The following is a 25261-nucleotide window of genomic DNA, read 5'->3' as shown; positions in this document are numbered from 1 at the left end:
TTTGAATATTTATGCAATCTCTTACATATTATTTATTTGTGGTTTTGCAAAAATCAGTCTTCATTTTCTTTTTGTAAATTAAAAAAAAGCCAAAATGTTTTTTGATAATGATTGATTTGTAAAAAAAAAAAAAAAAAAAGCACTGGTATTACTTTTCCATCTACACGTTTTTGCTTGAATTTATTTTTGTAAATACTCCAAATACATATTATACAATATTCATCTCATTTCAATTCAAGTTTTTTTGTTTAAAAACTAAAAAGACAGACAAACCCTAAAAACTGTACCTGCAGTGAAATTAAACTTTTTTGGACACTACAGACTCTGAATAGCTCACCCACAGAGTACACACACACACACACACACACACACACACACACACACACACACACACACACACACACACGCACGCACACACACACACACACACACACACCTTCAGCAGCCCATGTCTGACAGGTGCACATGTCAGTGGTTAGTTCAACCTGGATCAGAGCATTTGGTCTCACACTGTAGCAGCCAGGCCCCAAGGGTGTGTGTGCGTGTTTTAAGAGTGTGTGGGTAGGCAATGTGTGTGTGCCATGGGCCCAAAGCTCAGTACCCAGACACTATCCATATTGTTTTCTTCAGTGGAGCTCGAAAAAGAAAACGCTGATTTACAGAGCTGTCTGGCACTGGAGCACATGGATGCATGGCTGGGTCGGCCTAATGGAGTTTTCAGCTTCGGATTTACACTTCTCCGTCTATGCAAGCAGTCGAAGCGCTCACTGACGTTGGTGCATGTCTTAAGCACTTTGGTTGGGACATTGTTAGGATTTATTGAGTTTAACTTTACTTTACAAGTAAAAAAAAATGCAATTTGCTCAGGCAAGCAGATGTACTTTGCAGAATTAGCTCATCCAGAAATCTAGAGAAAAAAAATCCCCATGACAACTCGCCTTAATCAAAATCTTTCAACGTGACAAAAAAAAAAAGGAAAGATGATCAGAGTTTATGAAGTGTTCAAAGAGCTGTCAAATGAAAGAGGGTAAGCACAGGTCAGCTCCTTGGAATTAGCCATCATCACATTGTGAGTCAGAGAGCTGGAGCCGATAATGCTGGGAATCCCACATTAACGCAGTAACTGGGCCTAAATCGCTTTTTCTTCTGTGTCGGATTCTTGGACGGCCATCATGGCAGGACTGTGTAACTGTGTGCAGCTGCCCCCAAATACGCTGGCCTGAACAAATGAGCCATTTCACAGCTCACAAAGCATTTAGCCTTCAGACTATGTGAACAAATCCATTCCTGAGCAATGTTGGGAAGGACACCCATCCATTACTTCCACCGGCAAACCAAGGATGCCCATCACCAACCAAACTCTAGTCTTCAAAACAAAGCTGTGGTCTGACACCGGTTTGAGTTACAATGACATTACGTTTTTTCTTAACCTTACCTGGTAGAACATCAACAACATATTGGATTTATTAACAAATTAAGACTCAGATTTTTATTCTCAGAAAACAAATGTTAGATTTTTGAAATAAAACACCAGCTCACTAAAACTAGCCAACCCAAATATCAAATGCATCCAAGTTTTCATTTGAAATTTCCATTAGGATTAGCACATAGCCTGCATTTCCATTACAAATGTGAGCAAAATATTTCACTAATGTTGAAAAAATACAATTTCACTATTGCATTTTTTTCCACTAGATAAGAAACAGAATTAAAATGATATGTGAATAAGTTTGTTTACGCGATTAGATGACAGGACTACTTCCTGTTGTCTTCTTCTTCTTTGTGATTTGCGCCAGTAGCAACATCCTGTTGTTGATCATGTGACTCACGTGACGCAAAAAGTGCTTCCATTGCAGTCTTGCGAAATAATACAATTTTGATTTAAAACCCGCCCCATCAAAAGAAAAGTTTTTTCAAAATTGATGTGTTTCCTTTAAGCAAATTTATAGTTGGGAACAATTCAGTCTATGGATTAAAATAATGTTCCAAAGGAATGCTAATGATATTGCTAGCTAATGTGGGTTATGATAACAGACCCACTTGTATTATTTTTTTACATCAGCTCTAAAGCAATCTGAGTTAAATCCATTGTGCTTTATTTAATTATCATAACTTGAAATTTATTTTTTAACTCATCATTACATTGTCCGACTCATACCTTAATTTGTTGTCTCTTGCTGCATTCCTCGTCATCTTCAGTGGTTATTGCTTGTTTCTTCACTGTTTGGTTTCCTTTTCTTCATCTCTTCCTTCTAAAAACAGAGATAAAGGAAAAAATATTTCTAAGCATGAAAAAGTATTCAAGAAGAAAGCTTAGCACTTATAACTTAGACGTTTTCCCATGTCATATGTGAAATAATCTGCAAATATTGACTTAAATAAGCTCCTACTTCTTGCTGAAAATTTACTTGCAAGTCAGTTTTGTATTATTTTGAGTGCAGTTTGTTTTTGCGATGCAAATATAAACAGTGTGAACCCAAACCATGAGTGCCAGCTAGGATCCAAACGTCTCTGCTCACAGTTTCTGCCAGAAGACCTTCCAGCATGTGAGCCAGAAACTCAGGGTGTCATGGCTACGACAGAAGAAGCACTAATCCAACTTGAAGTGGACTGATTACTTTAATCCACTAATAATTCTTTAGTTTCTATGGTGCATTAGGTAGAGCGGTGAAAAATCTGTGCACAATGAGTTCAAAGAAACAAAGAAGGCAACTCTTTTAATATACTAAGCAAAATTAAATAAATAGTTGATGCTAAATTCAAGACTTTTTGCATTTATAGCTAGAACACCAGGGAAGCTCTAATCTTGTGATTTGTGAAACTTTTGCAAAATTTCAATCTTACTTTTCCATAAATTATTAAAATATTGTCTTGTGAACCCAACATTATACATTTATTTTCATTTCTGAATCAATTGTTAGAACAAAATTTATCTTAAAACCAAAAACAATGTTTAAAATGGTAAAATAAGTTTGAAAATCTCTACAATTAGAGGTCAGTGTGAGGTTATGCTGCTGCAGTACGGAGAGGCATTAATTTGAAAGCATTTTACACATCTGTAGCAGATATGAGAATAATTGAGGAAGTGCCCCGGTTTGGACAACAAAACAAAATAAAGCTCAAGAAAAAGAACCAGGCTGATTTCTTAATTTGCTCTTACAGGCAGGCGAAGCTGGGATTTGTCTCTTGGGTTGCTTCTGCAGCATTTATTGAAGAAAAAAAAAATAAAAAGAAACCAAGAGAGACAGAAGGAGAGAGAGGGTGGGGGGATCAAGGTCTCTCCCTATAATTACAAAGATAGCATGGCTGCTCTCCCTCCCTAGCGGAGGCTCCGAGGCGTCACTCCCAGTCCCTTCCTTCATGCTGTACAAAGACTGTTCTATCAGCCCTGGAACGGCATCATCGCTTGTAAATTAATTTGGGGTTCCTGTCAGCCGGGCCCCTCTCCTCTTATCTGGTGGTGTAATATGGAAGCCTGAGAGGCCCACGTAGATGCTGCTGAGAACACTTAAAAGAGCAGAGGTGAAGAAGAAGAGGACGGGGCGGGGGGAGGGCGTTAAAGAGAAAACGGATAGATAGGAGGTAAGAGAATCACGTGGAAGAGGTGAATTGGGCCCTAACTGGATGTCGGAGAAGGACCTGACTCAGTGATAAGTGAATATGGCCTGGCACCCTATTTTACACACTCACACACAGGCCATTCGTCATTCGGACTGGACTCCACTCCGAAGGGGCCTTCACCTATCAGCACTATTTGTCGCCGTGTCACAGGCTGCGGATAAATCTTCTCCCAAGGATCCTCGTTTAAATCCGCCCCCTATTACCAAAGGTCCGGCCCCGTCACGATCGCACGAGCTTAATACACACTCGCGCACCTCTGACCCCTTCGGTTGTTTGTAATTAACCCCTCACCCGCTGTGTGTAACCTCAATTCCCTAATGGCAATAAATGAGCCTGCGTACGATCCCATTAGAGGACGGCGTCATGATGGGGAATTAGGAGCTGATCTATGAGCAATGGGAGCATTTTGTTATCCAGTTAAGGTGGAGTCTTTGTTACCAATAGAAGAATTGTGTCTTCCACGTATCTGCTGACTTTACAGGCGACTAAATAAGATTTAATAGCTGTGGAAATATAAGATCTGTTTGGGATGAAGATATTTGAGCAGCTTAACAATAACAAAACCCAGAATTATGGGGGTGGGGGTTATATTCTAAAATCAATGGATTAATTTTAGTATATCAAATTTATGAAATTCATAATTTATGCACTTAATACACAAAAAATATCTTTAATGCACTTTTCTCTGGTGATAAATGACTTGAATAACAATAAATGCTGTCAAAATGGAAACAAAGCGGTGATTCAAACATTGGATAGCAAAAGTGTTTTGTAATTCGGTTGACCTTCATACTGTAATCGAAGGCTAATACCCGTTTGTTTAAACTACCTCTGATTAATAACAACTGGAACATAATTTAACTTTAGTCATTATTCCAGTATTTTCTGATGATTAAACAGTAAAGATAATTGATAATTTGAGAAAACTGAAGATTTTTAGGGGACAAGATGAATACTATATACCTCAAAACTACTGTAGCTATGTTTTTTTTTTTCTATTTTTAAAGATATATCTTCATAAAGGCGCTTTTATTTCTCTGTTTTTGCACTTTATCCAACAGGGATTACGTCTGGGAGGAGTATTTTTTTTTCTAAACACTCCACACTTAGTACCTACAGCAGCACATTTAACTAAAACTCAGGTTTTGGCTAAGAAAATAATTCTAAGTATTGGACTCTGATACCACAGAAACACTCACGCTGTTTCATTCTGCTTTTTTCTGCTGACAATAATTATCTCCACTCTTCTTTTCCACATTGAACAAAAAATATCTTCTTTTCCATGTGCACGACCAGAGCTGCTGAAGCGATAAAAGCTTTTCCAAGACCATCGCTTCCAGCTTTGTACATTGAACAACAATGAGGGGGAAAAAAAACAAGCCAGGAATATGGGGACATATTCAGATATCTTGGCAGAGCTCCAAATGGCAGATAGAAGAAAACAACAGAGGCTTTTTAGGCAAATGAACAATAAGACATGAATCATCTATTGTGGCCCGTTCTGCAAGGCTGGAAGATGAATCCACAAGAAAAATTGGTTAGTGTCCAGACATACGGGAATGTGGAGGTGGACTGGGCTGAAGGAACGATGGTCGAATTCCCAACAATTTGTTTCCACAAAGCACTCTATTTTTAAGGATATTGCGTGCAGTTTGTCATAAATTTGCATAAAGGATAAACAGCTCTGGACAAAAATATACGACCTCAACACAAACTTAATTGTTTACACATGTAAGAAAGGTATTTTTTATGGTACTTTTGTCAATCTCAACTTATGATTCACTTTTAAAAAAGACGTGATAAAATGACTATGAAAATAATTTGATCAACAATGACATTTTGTTTTGTTTGGGTTTGTTTTTCTGCTTCTGTTTGCTCTAAGAGAGATTGTCTTTTTAACTTTTGGATATCTACTGCCATCTAGTGGCCACGGACAGAGAGCACACACAAAAATGTAAACAGTAGAATTCTTTGGTTGCAGAAACATGAGACTAAATCTAATTGTTTTTAACTTAAATTTTAAATAAGTCATTATAGTAAATACAGCAGATAAAAGTAATGAGGGTAATTAAGACTTGTTCTAATCTGAACATAGCTTTCTGGGTTTTGAAAGATGTAAAAGTGCAATAAATATGCAAAAAATTGTTTGCTAATAATTAGCTGTTGATGAATTGCCTCTTGTTAAAATTTCAGATTAAAATCACTTTTGCAATGAAAGAGGAAAAAAACAATATTTTTATCTGAATCGATACGTCCTAATAAATATATTTAGTTACTGAATTTGATTAGAAGCATGAAATCAGTCTAAAAGCGTCTTATGTTGACAAACAACATGGACCACATCTCAGACTTGGGCCAACACACGTTTCTCATTATTTCCCTGATGAATTCATTACAGAAATAAACTGATTCATCAACAGCAACACAGCCGTCCGTCCACCATTCAAGTTTGTGATGCAAGGCGCAGATTAATCTCCTTGCCTGCATCAGAGAATAAATCACTCCAACATAATTAAACGGGGCGAGGTTATAAGTGACACTAGGTTCCATCTAAATTACACACAGAAATTTGTTCCGTTCATTTTGATCATTTTACGCCGACATGTCTCAACTTAATCACACGTGTCACTCTTCGAGAATGTGACTTGACAGACAGCTAATTTATTCCTATGGACGCTGTATATATCCGATAGCTACAGTGGTTCCCAAAAGCTAATTTTGATCTATATCGGATGGTCAAAGTTTGTAGAATTAACATATCTGCTTTAAACTTCTCAATAATTTTATTTCTGAGTGTTGTGTTCCTTTTCATTATGCTAAACAAACCTCAAAGAATAGCTGCATTTATACTGAGAACCAAGTTGTGCACAGGTGAACTATATTTACTAATTAGTGGGTTTGTGGTATTTCTAAACAGTTTTCCGGATTTTGGGAGTGAAAATTGATTAAAAACCTCTATGTTGTATAGGTCTGTGTATAATTGATGAAAAATAAAATAAAAATGTGTAGGGAAAATGTTCAATGAATTGTTTAGCAGCCCTTCCGTGCGGACAAGACCGATTCAAAGCGGCTAAAAGTAAAAAAAAAATAGAATAGAGATGGAAAGGTTTTTGGAACAATGCAATAGATAAAAATGGTTCACTCACCTTTTCGTGTCAGCATTTCTTTTCCTCTTCTCGTTCTTCGACGTCTTGTCACATTTCCTTCCACTAGTTGACATTTATTGTTGTTTAAGTTGCTGCTAGCTCGGTTTTTAAACACGCACGAGAAACAAAACTAGCGTTTAAAAAACATGCTAGCAATGGCGCCAGCTGTTTTATCTAAGTAAAGTCCTGTATTCACAATTCAAATTTCAACCCCTTCTTTAGAAATTGTTCTTCTAACATAGTATTTGTATTAGGTAAATATAAAATATTAATAGTATGCGTAAAATCTGCAGTAGCTATTTTGACCACACGGTGTAAGTGTTGAGTCCACTTGAGGGTGAAGTTACGTTTCATCCATTGTACGTCATTTTCTGCTGTGCCTGCTCCAGGGTGGCGCTAGGGGGCGCTAGGATCCTCCTGGATCAGACATTGCACTCCTAAAAAATAAAAATTAAAACTTCTTTTGGGTTTTTTTGTGATGAAACCTGACTAATATATTTAGCTTAAATCCAAAAATAGTCCATAATAAGCAATTATGAAAATGACAGTGAATCTTTTTGGTGGCAGCCCACAGAATGATGCTGCCACAGCTAGGGATGGGGAATCATTGAACTTGAAATAAACAGTATAGTGATAATGATCAATTTCAAAAATAGTAAAAAGTACTGTTGGAATTTATGTTTACAATATCAATTTCTAGAAAATATATGCATGAATGCAGTTTATAATTGTAGTTTAGTGATAAAATGGTGATAAAATACCTTTAACCAGTAAGCTAAATATTACTCATGCATATTGCTTCACTTTCATGTGTTGTGCTGCTTGCTCGAGAAAAGCATGCACATAAAATAAAAATACACAGATCTTAAGAGCTAAAAAGTCACAAAATTACAACATTTCAGAGACAAACCACCAAAATTCCAACCATAAACAATAACAGCTTGGTTTGTGTTAGTTTCTCTTTTAATAAATCCAGCTTTTGTGTTTTCAATTATTTCTTCTTTCCTACTTTTGTTTTTGCTTTTTCTCCCTTTTTCTTTGTTGGTGTCGTGATAGGAGTTGGTATTTTTGGGCGCCCAGCAACAATCAAAGCCTCCTGCTGCATTTTGATCTGAAAGATCTCCTTGCGGAGGGACGTCTCTTGACTCAGACTTGCCATCACTTGGCCTCCTGTGGCTTTGACTGCAGATCGAACCAACTCCACAGCGCTCTACACAGAGGAGCAGAAATAAAGCAGCACTTACAAAACACAGTTTTCACTGGATTTAAATTATTTTAAGTAAAATAATACCTCTTTGTCCAGTTCTCCATCTGATGGGACGTTAAAGTCCTCCAGCGTGACCCGTGGCTCGGCCAGGACACATTTGAGTTTTTCCTCCAACTGCTCCAGGGAGGAATCGAGTTTTGCTCGCAGCTCAGACTGCGCCTCCCACATCTCAAGATCAGTGCCCTACAGAATGATTACAGTGTGTCTGAAAAGCTTTATATTTTTTCACATTACAACCACAAACTTAACGAATTTAAGGTGATAAAAGCAACAATACCAAAACCTGAAAAGTGTTGTGTACATTAATTTGCTTCACCCATTTCACCATCTTTGCTGTTTCTTCCTGTTCCCACAGCATGATGCTGCCATCATCATGTGCCACTATCAGCAGGGTGTGTTCATGTTAATTTTTGGAGTTAGTTGTAAATGCATGTCACATTTTTATTAGATTTTCACATTTACTTTGACTTCATTAAATCAGAATAAAATGTACTGACGTTTATGAGAAAATGCAAAAAGTACCAGAGTTTACAAGCTTTATTAAGACGATCAAACCTACATTGGGGATTTAAAAAATTATATTAAGATTCAAAGTATCCCCAGAAAACTTGCTAAGCCTGGTGTTTGGGTGATAGGGCAGTCATTCATCCAGCGGTTCATTGTATTTTTGAGTTAAAAAATGTTTAAACTTGACAGGAAATTTGAAAATATCACTTGATAATCGTGTTATTGAAAGTTTGGAAGACTAACACCTGAACACCAACAATAAAGTCTTAAAAAAATGCAAAAATTTTAAAAAGGCTTAAATAAATAAGCTATGCTTAGCCTGGTGGGGGCACAAGTAAGGCCTGGTGGCCCGCCAGGCTTATATTACACTGGGGGAAACCCTAAAGATTGTATCAAAGTATCAAAAATGGGAATATTCTAGCTTCGCAGTAAAGGTCCCTTTTGTAGCAACAAGTGTGAAAATTCACTTCCCACATTTAGCACTCAAATTAGTAACAGAAGCCAAACAAAGAGCGTTCAACATGCTACTTTCCCTACCTGTGCTAAAGGGCAGGGGGTGGGCGGCAGCTGCACCTCCAGCTGTTTCTGAACAAGCAGCTCCTCTGCCGTTATACCTACGGTCACCTGGAACAGCCTCCTTCTGCAGACACAGGTGTCGATCAGGTACTGGGTGAAGACATGCCGGTGTAAAGGCGTCAAGTATGGGAAATGCTCACACAGCACATCTCGCAGCAGGGGCCAGAAGTTGTTTAGGTCGAATTCTGAGTGGATAGAAGAAGAATAAAGGCAACAGATAGAGGAGGTTTAATGAACCAAAACGCAACTCTTGGAAATGATTTATTTGAATATATAAACAACTCTGAAGCTAAACCAGCCTGAGAGGTTGTTTTTTTAAATCATGCTATTACAAGGTTGCTTGTGTAAGCGACACAGAGAGTGAATCATTGACTGACTCACTCTAATTTGAACGCACAGGTGGAAGAAAGCATCTCTGTTTGCCTATCAACAACAACGTTAAGATTTATACGACAGAGGGAGCATAATGTGGATTTCCCCAATAAAGGAAACAGGTGTGTTTTTACCGTACGACTGTGGGAAGATGCCCTTGGCAAGCGTAGCTGAGTTAATCACGTCGGCCCAGGAGAAGCCTTGCCCTGCGGTGAACATGGCGACATCATATACAAACGCTTGATGCAAAGGGAGCTTTTCGTTGGTAAACTCGAACCAATGGAAGTGATGGCTGAGTCTTTGGATGCCAGCATTCCTCTGGAAACAGATGACACACATAAGCTATCAAAACCTAGATTGAATCACATGTTAATGAAATTAATCAAAAAAAGATATCATCCTTCCACTTTACCATCATTAACTACTTTGTGTTGATCACATAAATCATATAAAATGCTTTAAATGCTGTGGTTTTATTGTGATAAAATATGAAAAGTTGTCTTTTTTGAGTTGTTTTTCTAGACTCTGTACAGCAGTGCATCATATTAATGCTAATTTTCTAAATTCTCTGTCAAATTATTCAAAAATGTTCCTTCAAAACATACAAGTGGCCTTCACGTTCATATCTGGTTACTGCATTTATTATTTACTGCTGATATTTCTAAACACCTGAACGCAGCATTTGAACCAGGTAGTAAAATGAAAGGCCCGGTTGGTTTCCTACCGGAAGCCTCGCTATCTTTGCCATCTCCGTCTCTGTAAGGGAATCCATCCTGAGAGGCTCGAGGTCACTCGGTTGCCATTAGAGACCAACGCGGAAGTTACGCTATCGCTGTGGAGGACGTTGTGATGTCACTCGTCAACCTAAAACCCATTCAGTGGCGTTCAATGTGTTGAAATCGACTGGGTAAACAGCGCGTTTTGTTTACGGATTTTAATTGTGGCTATTTAAATCGACACTGAACGGAATAAAGAGGGAAAGTGTTAAATTAAAAGAAGAGTTAATGTTAAGAAGCTAAATAAAGTTATAACTTTATTTATCCTGCCCCACACAGATGGCCCAGACGTCTCTAATCCTCTTTAGCAGGGACCCCCTCCGCTTCAATCCTTTATTCCCCTCTCTATCCTCCTGCTCGCGAACAAATAAAGCAGAGTTTTGTGTCAAGCTGATGTAACGTAAACTATTTCTAATTAATGCTTTCAAAATAAAAGCATTATTTTTGCCCGATTTGGTCCCGTTGTAACATGTTGTTAGAATTCTACTATTCATATTTAGCTCTGAAATCATCCCGCTTTTTCTGTTTTCTCCAATAATGTCTATATGTCTGCATATTAAAATCCTGCTTTGATTTTGACATTAATTAAATATGAGAACGCTTTTTTTAAGCATAACTATGGACTTGTTTAAGGGATAACTTTTATGTTGATGTGCGCCTGTTTTCTTCTCTTGTTTTTCAGATTTGTTTTCCACATTTATTGTTGTGTATGATTTGAAAAACATTTTGAGTACAATTTGTGGGTTCTTTCCCCACCTCTTGGTAAAGTTGTGCTGTTGCCTCTCCTCTCCTCTTACAGTTTCACATTTTATTTTGAAAGTCTGACTCGCTCTGCTTCCTGTTAGTTGTCTGATTTGAACATGCGCCTCTCCGGGGGGAAGCTGAGAGCGGAGCCGCTTCTCCGGCTGAAGCAGCGCATCGCACCTCGGTTCATGGCTGAAAATCAAATAGTTTAGATTTTTATTTTGTTGTGGTATGATCTGGGATTTTCGTCTCCAATCTTCTCGACTGTCATAAATCTGTTCTGGTGAGATTTATTTATTTTTTCATATCACCTGTTACTTTGAAACAAGCTTCTTGTCCAATAGAAAGAGTGTTTGGAGAGAATCTAATTATCTAATTATTATTGCTTTCAATATATTTTCCCTTTGAAATCCAGTTCTGGGGTCGAAGTGAGTGTCTTACCTGCTTATTGGATAAGTGAACGAAGGGAGTGAAGCTGCAAAACTAGGCCACACATCATATAATCTCCCCTCTGCTTTACTCTTGTCCTACTGAGTCAACTGATTAGCACTTTAAAACCTCCTAAAGTGACCAATTTAGACGTTTTGCACCTTGCATAAATACCTATGTGGCAGTATTAGATTCCCTGATGTATCCACCTGGAATACTTTGAAAAGCATCAACACTTTCTTAGAGACGCTCTGCCTCCATCCTGTCAGTTCAGGCACTACTCAACCCTGACTTCCTGTCTACCTTGAGGTCTCTGAGGCCCACCTGCTCTGTCTGTGTCTCTCATTAGACCTGTGAAGCAGACACTGATTAGCAAAAAAGAAAAAGAAAAAAAAAGTAAAAACTAGTTACGAAAGGCTAAATTATGCAACTGAACATCATCTCTTATTTCAAGGATTAATGAAACTGGTGAAAATAAATAACATCTGCCCTTGGTTTTCACTAGGAAAAGAATGCAGAAAAACTTTTTTTTTCCCCAGCTTTGCTCTTTAAAGTCCTTGAGGTATTGTGTTGGTTACAGAGCTGGAGCTCTATTGGCATTTATAATGAAATAAAAAGATTATTTTTTTCAGTTACATCTAAATAACATCAGAAGTTGCATCCCAGATTGTGTTTGTGTTTGGATTTTTACCTGACTGTGGAGGTTATTTGTCCCTTCTCCATTTTGTTCCCTCATGTTGTACCTATTTAGTGCCATTTCATTCTTTTCTACTTTCAGGGTTCCCTCCAGTGTATTATAAGCCTGGCAGGCCACCAGGCTTTCCTTGTTCCCCCACCAGGCTAAGCATTGCTTATTTATTTGCCAGGTGCAAAACTTCCAAAACTAGAAACTTCAAAATATTATTGTGAAGTGGCAAACACAGCAATTTTGTACATCTCACATTAAGCACTTCAAATAACTGCAATTTTCCTAATGCAACTCAAATATATGTTTTGATTTCCTTGAATAGTAAGAAGTTTTATTTTATGTGCTTTTGCATGACTCCTCAGAATTGCAGCTTGTTGCCTCTTTGTGCAAACAAATGCTTTCTTCTTCTACATACACCTCCACTCTAACACACATAGAGATTATTAGGCAGGATTTTCTTTCTATCCTTAGCATTGCTCCTCCCCTCCTCTCCTCAGCTTCCCTCCCACATCCTTCTGTCCAATTACCGGCTGCCATTTTACCTCCAGCCTTCCTACAGACTCTGTCTTGGTTTTCGATTTGAGCTGCAGGGAAAACTACACAACTAGATCTTATCTTTAAAAACTTTTTTTTTTAAAAATCACTTCAGTGGTACCAGCTGTGGTCTTAACTTGACCAGTCAGTCTCTGCAAAGCCATCCGTAAATTTCAGTTCAGCTTTTCCACATCTCTTTGGACCATGTTTCCTGATTGTGTGAGTATGTTATTTATATATAATTGGTTACAGGGTGCTTTTAAGTTAAGATAACCTAAACGTTTGGAGTAAAAATAACTAAAAGAGCTAAATCTTAAATGTTTAATTATTATTACTAAGCATTAATCGGTTATTTTACTGATATATTGTTATTTTAATAGCATAAATGTCAGTTAACTAGTGCATAAAATCTTCTGAATAGTACAAAATGGATTACCATTACGTCAGAGGTTGTTTGGTTCTGTAGTTTGTTTTTTTTCCACAAAGACAGTTAAAAGATTTGTCAAATACTTTGGGGGAAAAGTTTTATAAACATGTTAAATACTGATAATGTTTATATTTTGCCTTCCTACAAACTTACAGGTCATTCTCTTGAATCTTTAGATGGTAAACCAATGAGAACGCAGCATGAGCTAATTGGCTAAACCTGAATAGCCTGTTCCTGTTCACAAACTCCTTCCACCTGTTGGGAAACTTTTAATCCTGAACCTCAGTTCAGGTCAATTATGATACTTTTTTTTACTGTGGTGATTTATTTTCATATTTACACTCAAAAATGTATACTTTCAAGACAAATAAAAAAAAATTAGCAGCTACTATTTTCGTCATCTTTATATGATGGCGGCAAAAATAAGTAATGCAGGAAAAAGTTTTGGGATTTAAGTTGAAATCTAATAACTATTAGCTGTAATTTTGTTATTTAAGCACAGTTAAATGTTCAGTGGTGCTGTCTCCTCAAAGGGAAAGGAAGCAGCAGACTTTATGGTTGCTAAATTAGCTGGAGGATTAAGAAGCATGGTGTCACGTTGGGCTTGTCTGGAGCTCAGAGCAGTGATTTGGCTCTGAACTCCGGCCCTATTGGGCTTAAAATCCTGCTTAGCCTGCTGATTACATTCACCTTTAAACACCAGTTATTAAACATTATTCAGGCTAATTGTTGAATGCTACTCTGTAACATTTGTACTGAATGCAAACAGTGATATTAAACTGAAATTGCAATGTAATTTCAGCAAAGTCAAATAGTTTATGGTGTAAAATTTCTCAATTGCTCAAGTTAATTTAAATCCCATCACAATAAAACTAACCAGATTAGTCAGTTTTACAATTAAGTTTAAATATTATTATCCCTTCAATTTCATTGAAGTTAATTTAAATTATAAGACTAAAATTGCCTAAATAAAGTAAGCCATAAAGAGAATATTTCACCATAGAAAAGTATAAAAATCTGTGAAAAAGACAGTGTTGTTCTTAACATTTACATCACATTGATTGCAGGATAAGAGCACATTTGCATTAGTACCAGTTTGACAGCTAAACATTATCCTGACAGCGTATTGGTCGGATAATAAAAGGCCTAAAATAGATAAATAAAGAAATTATTGCAAGATGCTCCAGTTAATTATACAGAGAAATCTGATTATTTCTCTTTTTTTTTTCTGTCTGCCTCCATTAAATGCATAAACACTCAAAATTTACTGATCAGTTTCAATCGGTTACCGCAGCAACTACTGGTATCCACTTTGAAGCATTACTTTTGGCTTAATAACATCAGGTAAAGGTTAGCCTTGATGCAAAAATGGGGAATAACCTTGCAATATCTTCAATTTTTCTTTTCTTTAAAATTATTTGGGCATGTCAGACCTCGGAGTAAAACTGAAACTGGTGTTGGCCAAAAAAAGCCTATCGGTGCGTCTAAATAGCTTTGCTGTGAGCAAATCCACGCATGTGACACCAGGCTGTGTCAAGTTCTCCTATTAGTGGATGTTCTGACTCCTCAGGTTTACATCCTGATTAAGTCTTGTGACCTTGTGAGAATAATTAGAAAGTATGAGAACAGCTGTTCTGTCATTGTGGTTGATTTGCCAGTCTTTTGGTCAATGCTGTGTGTTTTGATGATGTTCTGCAGATATATCTGACATCAGACCATGCAGTCGGTCCAGACAGGGTTGTGGGACCCCCACCCCCCGTATAAATATGCCTCGCCTCTGCCTGCACCCCCTACTTCCAGTTCGCGCCACGCCCATGTGACCACAGCCGCCCCGGCCAAGCGGATAACTTTTTACAAAAGCGGCGACAGCCAGTTTGGGGGCGTCCGGATGGCCATCCACAAGCGCAGCTTCAAATGCTTTGATGCCCTGCTGGACGACCTTTCCCAAAAGGTTAGTGGGATGGATCTGATGCAGGGATCTCTTTTGAAGTTGACTCTTCAGATGCACTTTTAAGCCTTTCCCTAAGCAGAAGGGTTAACATTATTTATTCATTCGTGATCCGTTGCTTATATTTACCTATGTATAGGTGCCCCTCCCGTTTGGAGTGCGGACTGTGACCACTCCCCGAGGTACACACACCATTAAACACCTGGAGCAGCTCCAAGATGGTGGCTGCTACCTCTGCTCTGACCGGCGCCAGGCTAAGCCCATTAACATGGACCTGGCCAGTAAACGCCAAGGCATCTGGTACCATCACAGCCGGAGGCCTCAACGCCCCGAAGTGTCCTCTGGGACTCCACCTGGACATTTGAATTTGCCTCACAGGCAGAGGCGGATTCTGTTGGTGAAGAACAGCGAGCCGGGGATGAGGCGGAGCATTGTGCTGAGCAGGAGATCCACCAGGAGTCTAAGAGCTTTCCTAGAAGAAGTGTCCGAGGTTATGCAGTTTCATGTTCGCAAGCTGTACACTGCAGAAGGACGCAGGGTGAGGGTGAATTTTAACTCAGTATTTACTTACAAATGAGATAAAACTCATGAGATAAAGCTCTCTCTGTATATTTACTCCTAGATTGACAGCGTGCAAAGCTTGTTGACTTGTCCTGGTGTTCTGGTGTGCGTTGGCCGGGAAGCCTTCAGCCCTATGCTCATAAACTTCATTAGGAAGACTTCAGAGGAAAAGCTACCTGGTCTGGGGAGCAAGTCTCCAGGCCTTGGTCCAAGGATTCCTGGTAACGGTGCCAGATCTCCTGGAGCACAAGCCATAAGGTCCCCACCTCATGGAGCTCAGTCCAGAGCCAGTGAATATGATGAAGGAAATGAAAGCAAGAAAAATGGTAAGTTGCTTTGGAAAAAAATTGAAGGCTTAGATTTATACCTGGCTATTGAAAGACAATTTCAGGTAAACTCTACTAGTTATATATTTTTCCCATCCCTTTACGGAAGGATCTTGCCTCCATTTACAGGACAGAGAACATTGGTCTACAGACTTTTCATAGCTCATTTTTCCTTTTCTTTCCAGTTAACTTTGGTCTGGAGACTAAGAAGAGCATCATCCACCCTCGATCTGATTCTTCAAATCGGTCTGCCCGCTTCTCTTTGTCGTCTGAAAAGTCATACGGCGTCTTCTCCCAAGCAAGGCCAGCTATAACGAATGACGACATTGAAAAGCGTGTCCTTGTCAATAAAGATGGCAGCCTGTCAGTAGAGATGAGGGTGCGTTTTCGCCTCCAAAATGAGGAGACCGTCCAGTGGTCCACACAGATTAAAAAATCGCCCTCTCTCACCAATGATTGTTGCCCCCTGAGCCAAGCTCAACCACATTACTTGCAGCAAGGCACATCAGAAAGCTGTTCTGACCCTGATTCAACATCCTATGAGGGTGTGGATTATTCCAGCCGGCCTCTGGAGCGTGCGTTGTTGGAGAACCAATGTCAGTGTTGCTATCAGAGACATGAACGGCAGTTTGATTTGTGGGAAAACCCTACGCACAAACACCCTCCTGCCCCACCTGTTCATTCATCAAGTCACGCTGTGATGAGACACACACACTCGTCAAGCTCCTCCTCTTCATGCAATTCCAGAAGACTGATTCGGTGTCGGGCACGGGTCTCTGGGTCTCCAGGTGGCTCCGGCTCAGAGCAGACCCAGTTGGTACAGAAAGAGATGTGTCTAACAGAGCAGGTGGAGAAAAGAGTAGAAGTGGCTCAAGATGGGGACACTCAAGTTGAGGTCTGCAAAGTTAGCCGATGCTGCAGTCGGACAGAGGTGGTTGCCATAGATACCAACATTCGACCACCCAGCGGAAAGTCAGTGGAGGGCGAGGTGATGATGGGGGAAGATGAAATCCGACCACTGTCTACAGTCAGCAGCTCTTCGCATATTTTACAGTCACTGAAAGAAGACCAGGATGATGAGGAGGATGATCTGCCACCCAGCGCTTCCCAGTGCTCTCACAGGAATGAGGCGTCCCCCACTCCTACCCCAGTAAATCAATTGGATGAAGGTCCATCGAGCAACATCTCCGCCTGTTCAGTCCAGTCGCTCAAACGCCAGGAGCAGGAAGAAAATGCAGGAAGCAGGGCTTTGTCTTCAGCTTTATCCTGTCACTGTGGAGCAACTAACCCTCACTCAACAGCTAAACCAGATCAGACGGATCGAGTCCCCAGTTCGATGTCCCAGGAACCCAAGAACCAAGCATCTGAAGAAGAAGCGGCAGCTGCTGTTGACAATGAAGAAATTAACAGGGGTCTTAGTGGCTTATCCCATAACACAGGACTTTCAGCAGGTTCTCAGAAATCATCGACATCCAATGTTTGCTCAAACTGTGGAGGCTGCAAACGTGCAAACAGCGCAATGTCAGCTCAGTCTGGTTTGTCTGCTAAGTCCAAGTGCACAATCGAAGCTCTACTTCAGAACACTGCAGAACGAACAACCAGTTCCATGTCAAATAAATCTGGTGCCTCAGTCAAGTCCCATAAATCTGGCTGCTTATCAGTTGCTAAAGAGCTGTCCACGTCAAACAAAACAGTTGCAGAAGAAGGCGATGCAGACAAAAGAGCTCAGAGTAGCCTCTCTATGAAGTCAAACGCGTCTAACAAGTCTGGAAAGGCCGAAAGTGTCCTGTCGAATAAATCAGATAAATCCAAGGCTTCAGCAAGATCAAGCTCATCTTCTAAGCAATGTGTGAAAGCTCTAACTCCAGAAAACAAGGAAAAAGATGAACTGAATGACATAATAGAAAAGAGAGAAGAATCAGGAGTGGAGGACAGATCAGCAAGTGCACTGTCAGCAACATCAAAACTGTCTGCCAAGTCTAACAAATCCCATAGGTCCACTGAAGCTTTGGAAAAATCCACTTCCCCCAGGTCAGAAACTGGGGAGGATGCAGAAGAAATCGCAACCAGTCAAATGTCTGGAAGATTATCTGTTCATTCCACAAAATCCTGCAAGTGTAATGATAACAGGAAAGCACCGTCTCCAGCCTTAGAAGTGGAAAACAATGCAGAAGAAATCCAGCCCAGGCCAGAAAGCATAATAGAAGATCATTTAGAAAACAGATCAACCAGTCCCAGGTCTTGTAAATCAGATTCTTCTGCAAAATCACACAATGCAGTTGAAAACAGATCCCCGAGTGCTACTTCACAAAGATCACACACCTCTGCTAAGTCCTCACAGTCAAAGAGGTCAAACCAACCAAAAGAGTCTCAGAATGACCCCAATCTTACTTTGACTGAGACAAACCGGGAAGAGACCGACATTGAACATCGTGAGGCTTTGGAGAGCGTCATGTCTGCAAAATCAAAATCTTCAGTCAAATCTGACATTTCTAGTAAAAATCCCTCAGCTACAAATGCTGTCAAAATCAAAGCACCAGAAGGAACTGATGAAGCAAAAGAAGGAGAACCTGATTCTGATGTAGCCGGTGACAACGAGGATGATCCTACAATAAAAGGCACATATACTATAGACCCTGATGGCCAAACACTCTCACCAAAAAGAAAACCTTCATCCCGCTCACATTCCCCCTCCTCCAGATGTTCTCAATCCCCTGTGCAAAAGTTGTCACCGAGCTCCGGTGCTGGTGAGCAAAGAGGGCCCAGTTCGTTGTCTGTTCACTCCAAAACCTCTAGCAAAGTAAGCAGATCCAGGTGTCGCTGTGAAACGGCCTCACCCGTTGAAAAGGAAAATAAAGAAGAAGACAGAAATAGTGAGGGAGCTCAGTCTTGCTCCTCAAAAAGACAAAGGAAAGAATCAGGATGCACGGATCAACCTTTGAGTCATAACGGATCAGGTTCGATATCTTTAGGGCTGCAAGGGGATCAGGAAACTGCTGAATCAGACTGTGACAAATCTAGTGTCTCTTTTTGCAACGGCGAGAGGAAAAGCCCTTCTCTCCACAGTCTTCCAGTGGTTGATATCCCAACAATTGAAACACCCAGAGAAGGTGAAAAGGGTGATGAAGAGGGTGGGGAACAACCCACCGAAAGACCAGCCAGTGCAACGACAGTTCAAAGCAGCAGGTCTCATAAATCCTGTTGTAACTGTAGTGTCAAATCAGCAGCTCAGTCTAAGGGGAAAAGCAGCAGTCCTATCCCCACAAGCATAGACAAAGCAGAAAGCGTGAAGTCTGCTGCAACAACAAATGCTCGCAAAATGGACACCCCAAAGAGCAGGAGCTCATCTGCAATGTCAGGAACACAAGTTTGTGGGAAATCCCCTTCTGATACGACTTCTAATCTTAATACAAGTACTGATGCTGAAAACCAGAAAACCAGTAGACCAGGAAGTACGACCAAAGGAGAAGAAGACAAGACAAGTGTCCACTCCCAAAGTCCCTGTGGTCCTAGGCCGGAGTCAACAGCTTTGGTGCAGACAGAGACAAAAAGAACTTCAGAGGAGAGGAATGTGGCTTTGGGGTCAGTCAAATCTGGAGATCACAAATCCCACAAAGGAAGTGAGTGTGGAAGTACCAAAGTTTCTATTTCCAGGCAAAAAGAAACTCCTCCCAAATCAACAAGTCCTTGTTCCTTACACAGCCCCGGACCAGCCAGTAAAGTCAAACCAGGTAGCGGAAGCACCTTGTCTCACTCTCTGTCTGCTGCCGACCTACTGAAGGAAACGTTGGCTGCTGCTCGCCAGCAGGACTGCCAATCAAAAGCCAGTAAAACCAGTGAAAAGGCCCACAGCGAGAAGAGTGGGAGGTCTCAGAGGAGCAGAAGTCGAAAGGATTGGGAAGACGTGATGGAAATGACACCTGAGTGTTTGCCCAACGCGTCTTCCAATGAAGTTGTTAGCGACTGGCTGCGGAGCATCCCTGCTAATACTAGCATGCTCACACTGGATAACGAGCTAAATGATGAAGAAACTGAGGAGGGGGCAAAGGAAATGGAGGAGACACCAACAGAAGAGGTAGGAACAGGGGAGATGAGTCCGGAGGACGAGAAGGTGGAACTGGAGGAGAAAATGGAGCCACAAGAGGAGGAAAAGAAGGAAGAAGCCGAAGGTGATGGAGTCGGTCCGACTTTAGGCGATACAGCGGAGATTTCTTCTCGTTCCAGGAACTGGCATTCATCTGCAGCCGTGATGAAAGTCCTCCTGAGCTCGTCTCTGGGTCGATGTCGGAGCATGCCTGAGGTAAGACAGAACCTCTGACAAGACATGAAACCTTACCAAAGAAAAGCACAGATAACATTGGATCCCAAGTAATGCTTTGGGACATTCTGACCATTTAATATTGCTAATAACGAAGCAGCTATCAAGATAATGCTGCTAGGTTTTCAGGATGAAATGCATAATAAAAGAATAAATGTTGAACATTTACAGACAACACCCACAAACACAAAGAGAGGTGAACATATTTGTTGGCATCTCAGGTAAAGATTGTGGGTGGGAGATTAAGATTTATTTATTTATTTATTTATTTTTAGCTGTTCAGTCAAATCTAGTCTCAGACTTGACACTGGAATGTTCTTTTAATTTTTTTCAGATTTTTTTTAGCCTACTTCGTGTTGTCAGGCAGGTTATATTTAGGTCATTTCTTGGTTCCATATGGTTTATTAATAAAATCACAATTTGAAAGCTGCTTTTCTTCAACAATCTTTGTCTGATATTAGAATTTGTTTGTCAAAAAAACTTTTACTCACTCTCATTTAAGTAACGTGCCCATAACTTCATTATGTACCCATTTATCGCCCTGTATAGGTGTCTCCAGTTTACGGCCGCAGACTGAGCACATCGGCCAGGGGGCTTTTGGACTGCTTGGCCCAGCTGCAGCTCATTGAGCCTGCAGTCAGCAGTCATGAACAGAAGGACCGCAAGCAGCAGTACGACGAGATTATGGCCATTCTTCAGTCCCTGTGGCTCACCGAGCCGCACAACATCAACGTCAAGGACACTAAGGACGGCGGCACAGACCAGGTGACTCCACCAAGGTCCTCGTCTGGAGTGGGAATGAGCAGTGGCTCGGGCGGATCAGGTGGAGGGAAAAGCAATGGGAACCAAGGAGAAGATGAACCACCCAGGAAAGAAACCGAATCTCTGCAGGAGGAAGAGGCGGCGGAGAAGGTTGTTGAAGAGGACAATGGAAATGCAGCAGCCGAACAAGTCGAAGCAGAGACAGAAGTTGAGGAAACAAACCAAACAGACACAGCTGAGGAAGTGATGAAGAGTGAAGAGCAAAGTACTCTTCCTCCTGACAGCTCAAAAGCCACTGACAACCCTTCATTATCGGAAAAGAGCTCTCCCAACGACAGCTCCAAATCTGAAAGAGACACGCAGGAGGACTCCAGCTCAGGGACTCCTCCCTCTGCTCCTCGGCCACCCTTATCCAAACGACTATCCCAAGATCCCGATCCGGTTTGGGTTCTTCACCTCCTAAAGAAGCTGGAAAAGCAGTTCATGAACCACTACATTGAGGCCATGGAGGAGTTTAAGGTCCGCTGGGACCTGGACGACAGCCTCATCCTGGACACCATGATCTCTGAGTTGAGGGAAGAGGTGAGCCGCCGCATCCAGAGCAGCATCGAGCGGGAGATGAGGAAGATCCAGAGCCGAGCCGGGAAAGTGGGGAGGTCTCCTCGGCCGCCGCAGCTAGCTAACATGTCTCGGGATTCCACCATGACGGAGAAGAGGCGGCGCATGCTGAAGGTAAATACGCCACAGATCCGACACGAAGAAGCCACTGGACATGATTATGGGGTTTTATTAGTCTGTATACTCCAGTTAACGATTAATTGATTGCTAAATTAGTTGACGATTATTTAAATCATCAGTTAGTCATGATTAATCGTTTCAGCCCAACGTGGATGTTGACTTTTCTGCTGTTTATTTCTGCTTCTCTCTCCCATCCAAACACCTAAAAAGGACATCCTGATTTGAGTCATAGGGCATCCAGCTAACACGTAGAAGAAGGTTCTCAAATCCAACAAGACCAAAATTGAACTTTTTGGCCTATATGCAGAAAGGTTATGTGACAATAACACTTATTCAAGGCCCTGTAAAAACTCAAAGTGTTCAATTTCTATTTCAGGTGATGAAGAACCAGTCAGTGAAAACCGCAGAGTCTCTCACTGATGAGGAAATGGTGGCCGATTTCAGTGACCAGCGAAGCGACGACGAGTACTGCCCCTGCGAAGCTTGTGTCCGCAAGAAAATGGCCGCCCGGCCTTTCAAGAAGAACCCGCTGGCGGCCGAAGCTCCTGTGATGATGGAGTTCGACCTCCTTAAGATCCTTCAGCTCAAGAAAAGCCCATTGCCTCCTTCTTCTGTGCCGAAACCTGTTGAGGAGGAACGGGCAGCTGCAGACGAAGAAGGAAGGAGTCTAGAGGTAGTCGAAGAAGAAGAGGAGGAAGAAACCAAAGAGGATATAAAAGCTGATGTTGTGTTAGAGGAGACAATACCAGAGGAAGACGAGGAGGAAGAGCAGGAAAAAGATGAGGAGAGTAGAGATAGAGAACAGGAAAGAGAGGAGAATAGTGCTGAAGATGAGGAGCTGGAAACAGATGAGCAACAAGAGACATCAGAAAATGCAGAGGAGGATGATGAAGGACTGTGCACTTGTCAGTCTGAGAGCAACAAAGAAGAAGAGGGAGAAGCGGGGGAAACGAGCAACTACACAGATGAAGGAGAGGCAGGAACGGGAGAAGAGGAGGAGGAAGAGAGCGATAGAGAGACGGTGAAGGAGGCAACAACAGGCGACAAGGAGGCGGAATCAGAGGATGACACATCGGCAACTAATGGAGAGCCGACGCCGGCGGAGGAGATGATGCGGGGAAACGTCGGCACATCTGCAGAGGAGGAAGACGAAGGCACAGGAGAGGAAGAGGAAAAACAAGAAGAGAGTGAGGAGCAGGAAGGAGAGGCTTCTGAGGAGGAGAGAAATTCACCGCAGGTAAAAGATTGTTAGACAAAAATCCGCCTGAGAAAATTGTCCGTATGTTCCAAGTTAAAGTCTAATTTAGTGCAGAAGTGTGAAAAAGTATTTGCCCAGTTGTGAACACCGAGTTGAAGCTCATGCTACAAAATTACAGAAAAAAAAAAGAAAAAGCTACAGATGTTATGATGGTGTTCATTTTATGCACCGTTGTGAAAATCTGCATGAGGCATTGGTCTCGTTTACCGAATAGGAACTCTATTTTAAACTAAGTCTCTGAACATGACCCTGGGTTCAAATCTGACCCACTGCAGCATCACAGCTAATGCTAAGCCTGTGGGAAAAGCTAATCTCGGCATCCAATTAGGCAGCCTGAACAAATCTGTTTTGTTTTGCAGGCACTCTGAGTCTCTGCTCTAACTGTCGGTCACACAAAAAACTGGAAGTTTTTCACTATGATATTAAAGCAAAACGAGCCTAACGTCTTTAATTCATCTCTTATGTCATGAAATCAGTGTTGTTTACAATGACTGATTATTCATTTTCTGATCTTTTTTAACCCTCAGAGCCAAGTTGTGATTCCCGCTGCATGCGTGACGGAGGGCGAAGAGGCAGACGCCGAAGACTCTGACGACAGCAAGCGTCACGGCGACGCCAGCGCTGACGAATCAGCACCGGAGGAGGCCGCCAGCTCTGGGGAAGAGGAAGCGAAAAGCAGCAGAGAAGATGAACAGGAAGATGCAGTGGAGGAGTTTAGACTTGAGCAAGAAAGTGAGGCGGCCAAAGGCAAAAATGAGGACGGGACTCTGCTCCACCAGTTCACCAGAACCTCGGTGGAGTCCCAGCCTGGATCGATGGAAGACGTGGACATGGATTTACCTTCAAACTCGAAAGTGGTCGACATAAATGGCCATAAAACCAAAGAGTGAGGAAACTGCACTCAGACATTTGGCTTAAGACTCTCTTGAACACTTGAAGCACTTTAACTTCTCCAGATTTAACATAGACGTCGTCATCGTGACTTGCTGAAGTTTTCACACGTTGTCATGTTACAACCTCAAACTTCAATCTGTTTTACTGGAGTTTGATACAATAAATCAAAATTAAATCAGTTCAAATGAAAATTAAATCAGTTCAAATCTATTCCACTTAGAAAAATATTGTCTGGATTATTGTGGAATAAATGCAGATTATTCAAACCAGATTATACATAAATTTCCCCAAATTCCTTCAATATTGAATTTAACACGTTTTTTTTAGAGACATATTTCTACTAAGTATTGACCAAATGGGATAAACATAAATTCATGCCACACTTTCCTAATATTTTTGTAGATAAATATGGAAAATTGCACATTCTTCTCCTTCCATTACACAATAATCCCAAGAAAGTACATTGAAGTTTGTGGCTGTAACATGACAAAATGTGAAAAAGCTTAAGAAGTATTAAGATTTTTTTCTTTTCTTTTTTTTTTTTTTTTGCAGCACACTAATTGTAGAAACCTGAAACTTGAACTTGAAGATCTTTAACCGGAACCATATAACTTCTTATATTTGTTTCAAAGTTAATTACAAGTATTGAGAAACATGTTGAAATATTTATTGATATTTGACTTAGGTTTTGTTGACCAGAGGTTGAATATAAATCAAATCATAGCCAATCATATTTGAAGTACCTCAGATGTTTTGTCTTTTTTCTTTTAGTGAAGCTCGACAGAACCACTTCCTGTTGGTTCATTTCTTCTTTTTTTTTTGCTTCATGAAGTACATGCTGTATTCTCAGGGGTTTGAACAGCCAGCTTGCTTTTAGACAGATCATCTCCAAGCTATTACTTAACTACCTAAATCTGTACCCTGCTGGCAAGTCAGCTGTTTAAATCTGCAAAAAAAACTCTGTGATGTAAGTTGATTACCTAAAAGAAATTTGTATTTTGGGAACGATCTTTTCTGCTTTCTCGACAATTTGCTGCTTTCTTTGACGAAAGCCTCTTATTTCTGGTCTGATTAGGTGAGAGGGGGTGTGTGCCTACGCTGCTACTGGTTCTAGTGGGTGTCCATTAATCTGGGTAATCACTAATAAAACTAAACATTGTGTACTTAGAGCTCACCGATAAACAGTATGACTGTAATCGTAACGACCTCAATAAAAATGAATAAAGAAATGGTCATTTTCACATTCGTATCTTCAGATTTCATTGATGCTAAGCAGCATCTTGTATTTCTGTTGAACTGGGATATTCACACTGCAATGAACAGATTTGTTCTGTTTTTGCATTTTACGTTGAAGATCAAACAAATTTGA

The 25261-nt window shown here is 40.8% G+C and overlaps 2 protein-coding genes and 1 long non-coding RNA gene across 3 annotated transcripts in view; 1 reads left to right on the top strand and 2 right to left on the bottom strand.

Annotated features, from left to right (window-relative positions):
- Positions 1–7141, bottom strand: part of LOC106914670 (uncharacterized) — a 117213-nt gene extending 110072 nt beyond the window's left edge. The window contains exons 1-2 of the long non-coding RNA XR_015762389.1: positions 6768–7141; positions 2159–2252 (exon numbers count right to left, since the gene is read on the bottom strand). This is a non-coding gene — a long non-coding RNA (uncharacterized LOC106914670). The remainder of the gene's footprint in view (positions 1–2158; positions 2253–6767) is intronic.
- Positions 7142–7720: 579 nt separating this feature from the next.
- On the bottom strand, positions 7721–10261 carry cunh8orf74 (chromosome unknown C8orf74 homolog). The gene is made up of 5 exons (XM_014981611.2): positions 10214–10261; positions 9624–9807; positions 9079–9302; positions 8059–8217; positions 7721–7977 (listed from the first exon to the last, which is right to left on the bottom strand). Exons 1-5 carry the CDS (start codon positions 10259–10261, stop codon positions 7759–7761), a joined length of 834 nt encoding a protein of 277 aa, XP_014837097.2. The 3' UTR covers positions 7721–7758.
- A 4513-nt stretch (positions 10262–14774) lies between these two features.
- Positions 14775–24566, top strand: rp1l1a (rp1 like 1a). Its single transcript, XM_014981604.2, has 7 exons — positions 14775–15038; positions 15175–15573; positions 15658–15922; positions 16108–20222; positions 20790–21734; positions 22117–22977; positions 23526–24566. The coding sequence occupies exons 1-7, from the start codon at positions 14805–14807 to the stop codon at positions 23886–23888; spliced, it is 7182 nt and encodes a 2393-aa protein (XP_014837090.2). The 5' UTR covers positions 14775–14804; the 3' UTR covers positions 23889–24566.
- Positions 24567–25261: the final 695 nt, after the last annotated feature.

The sequence above is a fragment of the Poecilia mexicana genome, unplaced genomic scaffold (genome assembly GCF_051168715.1).
Source record: "Poecilia mexicana isolate PSO_F unplaced genomic scaffold, ASM5116871v1 scaffold_2, whole genome shotgun sequence".
NCBI classification, from domain to species: Eukaryota; Metazoa; Chordata; class Actinopteri; order Cyprinodontiformes; family Poeciliidae; genus Poecilia; species Poecilia mexicana.
Note: the sequence above shows the minus strand (reverse complement) of the source record. Positions and strands in the feature narration are given on the sequence as shown.

Coding starts and splice junctions, on each gene's coding strand:
- cunh8orf74 (XM_014981611.2), bottom strand. CDS start 10,261: ATGGATTCCCTTACAGAGACGGAGATGGCAAAGATAGCGAGGCTTCCG. Junction 9,808..10,213: donor CAAAGATAGCGAGGCTTCCG/GTAGGAAACCAA, acceptor ATCTGTTTCCAG/AGGAATGCTGGCATCCAAAG. Junction 7,978..8,058: donor ATGGAGAACTGGACAAAGAG/GTATTATTTTAC, acceptor TCCTCTGTGTAG/AGCGCTGTGGAGTTGGTTCG.
- rp1l1a (XM_014981604.2), top strand. CDS start 14,805: ATGCAGTCGGTCCAGACAGGGTTGTGGGACCCCCACCCCCCGTATAAA. Junction 15,039..15,174: donor TGGACGACCTTTCCCAAAAG/GTTAGTGGGATG, acceptor ACCTATGTATAG/GTGCCCCTCCCGTTTGGAGT. Junction 22,978..23,525: donor AGGAGAGAAATTCACCGCAG/GTAAAAGATTGT, acceptor TTTAACCCTCAG/AGCCAAGTTGTGATTCCCGC.